The sequence below is a fragment of the Muscardinus avellanarius genome (assembly GCF_963383645.1).
Source record: "Muscardinus avellanarius genome assembly, chromosome: 1".
NCBI classification, from domain to species: domain Eukaryota; kingdom Metazoa; phylum Chordata; class Mammalia; order Rodentia; family Gliridae; genus Muscardinus; species Muscardinus avellanarius.
This window is the reverse complement of record NC_137786.1, coordinates 182,555,588-182,560,737: the sequence shown is the minus strand read 5'-3', so window position 1 is coordinate 182,560,737 and position 5,150 is coordinate 182,555,588. Positions and strand designations below refer to the sequence as shown.

The following is a 5,150-nucleotide window of genomic DNA, read 5'->3' as shown; positions in this document are numbered from 1 at the left end:
GCCAGCTATGGTCAGTCATGCCTATAAACCCAGTATTTGGGAGGCTAAGATAGGAAGATTCATAGGTTTGAGGACCACCTCAGCAACTTAGTGAGACTCTCAGCATCCTAGAGAGATCCTGTTTCAAACAAAAATAAAAAAGGGCTTGAGGTATAGCTCAGAGGTAGAATGCCTCAATTCTCAGTAAATACTCCTCTCCTTGCGCTCACAATTAAGGCTTTGTGTAACCTCAAAGAGAACATCAACTGCTTTCAGTCTGTCTGAGTAACATTATTGGTGTAGAACGGTGTAGAAACTTTCTTTTCTCCCTCTAGTTTTTGGAGCAAAACTGGCACTTTAATTTTTGTGTAACAATTTTATGAATGCTTTCTTTTTATTAAGATAAAACTATGATAGCCAGGCATGGTGGCACACATCAGTAATTTGATCACTTGGGGGGCTCAGACAGAAGGATTGCAGGTTTGTGGCCAGCCTCAGCAACTTAGTGAGGTCTTCTGCAACTTAGTGGGTAAGGGCTAATTGGGTGATGTGTGCATGTATGTCTACACAAGTCTTTTATCCCATTAAGATGTATGACTACAATGTACCAATAACAAATAAAAAAAACCAAATAAGGTAAAGGACATTTTGCTAGTTAGAAGCAACTATTGAGAAAAAATGAAGTAGATGTTGAGATTTTAATGGAGCTGATAGTGAATGAGATTTTTGGTATCAGTTGATTTTTTGTTGTTGTTACTGGAGATTGAACCCAGGGATGTTGTACCTTGGAGCTACACATTCAGCCCTATTTAATTGCTTTTTTTAAAAAAACAAAGTCTTGCTAAGTTGCTGAGAGCCTTGCCAATTTATTGAGGCTGACTTCAAACCCGCTATTCTCCTGCCTCAGTTTCCCAAATTCTGGGATTACAGGCTTATGCCACTGTGCCTGGCTAAAATTTATGTGCATCTCATAAAGTATAGGTTTTTATGTCCAAGTTTTATTGCAATGAGACCTTTGAATTCCAAAGTTAGGAGGGATTTTAGGATGTACATTTGCTCCTGAATTCTTTAAGGTAGTGCCTGTGCATGGATTTCTCTTCTCTCTCCTTTTCCTCTCTCTCTCTCTCTCTCTCTCTCTCTCTCTCTCTCTCTCTCTCTCTCTCTCTCTCCCTCCCTCCCTCCCTCCCTCCCTCCATCCCTCTCCCTCTCTCCCTTTTTTCCTTTTTTGGTACTGGGGATTGAACCCAGAATCATTGAACCTATGAGCTACATCCCTAGCCCTATTTTATTTTTAAATTTTTGAAACAAGTTCTCTCTAGGTTGATGAAAGTTTCACTACTTGCTTAGGCTGTCCTTGAACCTCCAATCCTCCTGTCTCAGCCTCCCAAGTACTGGGATTACAAGGGTGCACTACCATGCCTGACTCCTGCAAGGGCTTTTCTATTGGGGGAATTATATACAATTGTGTGAAGTAAGTAGGAGAGGCAGTTATTATTTTCTGTAATTTCTATAGAAAAGTTATTATATTTTTCAGATGTCTCCTTATTCTATTTTTTCCCTTCCAGAACTATTCTATTTATTGGACTCAGAACTTGTAGGTCCAACCCTACAAATCCTGGATAGGGAGGCTGGTAAGACCTCAAAAGGATTTACAAAAAATTTGCCACATTTTATGCTGAGGCCCTGTTACAATAACTCCTTTGGGGGTCATATGTACAGCATTTTAATGTCTGTAGTCTTAAACTGCAGTCAGTCCAACCATTTGTCCCTTGGAGGACTTGCTTTTGGAATAAAATTTTGATTCTCTGGTACAAAAATTTTAGTTATAACAAAATAATGTTTGAGCATGGTTCCAAGTCAAGGATTGCTCACTGAGTACTGTGCTACCTAAGAATTGACCTGAACAATTGTACATTCCAGTCCAGACTGGACCATTGACTTTCTGGCAGGGCATACATTTTTTTAAAACAGTATTGTGTAAATTTGCTTTTTAAGTACCAGTGTATGCATGTTGAGTAGTATTTGTTTGGATATTCCAATTATATTACTGCATAATATAAATAGTATTAATATATACATATATAATTGTATTATATATACATATATCATATAGCATTTAAGATTTTATATGCTATAATAAGTGATATATCTTACTGCTATTAAATTTGTCATTGGGAGCCTGGGTTACAAGAGAGCTGCAGGACACATTTTATGGAAAATGAAACATCAATATCCCAGTTCCTTCATGAAAGAAAAGGTAGGGTTATGTATAGAATTGGTAAAAAAAAAAACAAAAAACAAAAAAAATGCCTGTTCAGTAAGTGCTACTTTACTCTGTCATTATCAATGAATTATTAGGTATAATGTTTACACAAAGATATACTCCCTGTATCTCAAGGCTTCTATTTGCTCGAGAGTATAGAGCTATATTAATTCACTAGGAGAAATCATAAAGTCTGTTATGTTGGTTGAATAATATGTTTCAAAAGAATGACTGATTTCATAAAATCACAGTAGGATTACAAAAAGTCAAGTAAATAAAGATTATTTGGGTTATTTATAGCAAGTCACCATAATTTCTCCACTTATACTTGACTTAGAAGTTCTTTACCCTTTTTATGTTAAGCAGCTTTCATATCCTATGTGGATAATTTGAGGTTTAGGCAGCTTTTGGTGCAGAATTGTCTTTCTCCAGATAAGGCACAGATCAACTACTCTAGCAGAGACAAAACTCCTTAATTGCTAGCTATTTCAACAAATGCACATTATAAGCCCCTGGAGGTATTAGTGTCTTTTCATTGTTTTTCTTTCTTACTAGAATATAAATTCTGTAAGGCATCGCTGTTTAAGGTCTAAACAGGGCCTGGTATGTGCAGAGTGCTGAATAAAAAATTGTTGACAATTTGGGTAAAACTCAAAATTTGTCGGAAAAAAATGAGTGAAAGAATAAAAGCAACTATTTTTATTATCATTAGTATAAAATTTTAAATGATCTTATAATTAAAGATACCCTAGAAATATACAGGTAGGGTTTTTAGACAAATAGAAAATGAAGTGGATGAAGAAATGAAAGGTTACACATAAAAATGGTGAATTACAGTGAATATTTCAGTCTTTGGAGGATCCTAATTTATTAAAATTAATAGTATCAATTGGAAATATTGTTACCATAAATGGGCAAGCTAGACTGATTTCATCATCATGCTTTTTCATTCAGAAATGGATCCTCGTGGAAAGTCCAGAGTCCCAATGGTTAGGCTGTGTCTCTCGGAAAGAATAGAGACTCAAAACCTATTTGAGGAATTCAGTCTTCTTTCCTTTGTCCTTATGTTCTACCCCTTCTGTTTACATCTAAAATCGATCATAGTTTCTGAGGGCCCAAAGTCCTGTGGACAACGCGCCTCAGTGCAGCCTTAACTTCATTGTTCCTTAAACTATAGATGATAGGATTCAACATGGGAGTGACCACGGTATAGGAGAGTGACAGCAGCTTCTTGTTCTCAGGAGAGGTGTTTGATCGGGGTCGAAAGTAGGTGAGGATTGCAGTGCTGTAGAAGAGGGAGACCACCAAGAGATGGGAGGAACAGGTGGAGAATGCCTTGTGTTTCCCCTCTGCTGAGGGCATCCGAAAGATGGTGGAGAGAATGCGGACATAGGACCCCAAGATTAGCAAGAATGGGAAGAGGATGAACAGGACGGTGGCCGTCAGAGCCTCCAGTTCGAACAGAGAGGTATCAGCACATACCAGTGCAATCACAGGCGGGCTGTCACAGAAGAAGTGGTTTACCCTGTTGGGGCCACAAAATGGGAAACTGAAAATCCATGTGGTTTGCACAGTGGCCACTGGAAACCCGGAGAACCAAGAGGCAGCTGCCAGCTGGGCACAGGATCTGTGGCCCATGATCACTGGGTAGCGCAAGGGGTCACAGATGGCCACGTAGCGGTCATATGCCATTGTGGCCAAAAGGCAACATTCAGCAGCTCCAAAGAAGAAGAAGAAGTACATCTGAGTGGCACAGCCAAGAAAGGAGATAGTTGTGTCTTGGATGATCAGGGTCCCCAGCATCTTGGGCATGATGACCAAGTTGAAACCTATCTCCAGGAAGGATAAGTTTCTGAGGAAGAAGTACATAGGGCTTTGCAGGGCAGAGTCAGCGGTAGTGACCAGGATTATGAGGACATTGCCCATTAAGGTAATTAGATGAATGGTTAAGAACAGGAGAAACAGTAGAGCCCGTAATTCAGAAGACAAAGATGAGAAGCTCACAAGAATAAACTCGCCGACAGTTGTCCAGTTTCCCCACGTCATTCTTCTCCCCAGGATTTCATTGGGCGCTCACACTGTAGGAGGGAAAGAGAAGTCTCCATATCTTATTTTTGCTTCTAGAGGAACCCTCTTGTTCATGTTCCCCTTCTTGTTTTGGTTGTGGAAGATGAATCTGTCCTTTCCAAAATGTAATGACCATGGAAGTTACATATATTCAGAAGAATTTTATTTTTTCTGACTGAACTCAGAAGCACTATATAGATCTACAAATATCCTGACTTTTTCCTGTTTTACAGAAATGGTCAAATTCACAGCTTCACTTTGTGCCTCTACCCTATCTCTCTTTAAGTCAGTGGTGCTAAGAAAACCAGGCCAAGTGTTTCTGAAATGAGGCGTTTTGATGCTTAATGAATGGTGGTGAGGTCGCTCAGAGTAACTTTTCTGTATCAAAGCCAATCACTAAACTAAGCATGAGAAGGAGGGAGAAAGGAAGGAATGGGGTGGGAATTAGGAAAGGGCTAAATGTATGCCTCTACTATCTTCTAATCCCTTAAGATGTATGATTAGCCGGGCGTGGTGGCGCATGCTTATAATCCCCGCGCTTGGGAGGCTGAGACAGGAGGATCACACAGGTTTGAAGCCAGCCTCAGCTACTTAGTGAGGCTCTCAGCAACTCAGTGAGACCCTGTTTCCAAATAAAATATATATATAAAAAAATGGATCTGGGAGTATAGCCCGGAGGTAGAAACCTGAAGAAGAGACCTGAATGAATCCCAGTCTCAAAAAACCCATACTAGGAAGATTTCACTATTTTGTAGGAAAGTTTCATTTCTATGCTCAGAAAATTGTAGTCTAAACAGAAAGACACGCACATATAAATGGGCTTATGTTCAAATCAGGGCTA

The 5,150-nt window shown here is 39.4% G+C and overlaps 1 protein-coding gene across 1 annotated transcript; it reads right to left on the bottom strand.

The window, feature by feature from the left end:
- Positions 1–3,340: 3,340 nt before the first annotated feature.
- On the bottom strand, positions 3,341–4,300 carry OR10A4 (olfactory receptor family 10 subfamily A member 4; the record flags this gene model as incomplete). Its single annotated transcript, XM_080702959.1, has 1 exon — positions 3,341–4,300. The coding sequence occupies exon 1, from the start codon at positions 4,286–4,288 to the stop codon at positions 3,341–3,343; it is 948 nt and encodes a 315-aa protein (XP_080559085.1). The 5' UTR covers positions 4,289–4,300.
- Positions 4,301–5,150: the final 850 nt, after the last annotated feature.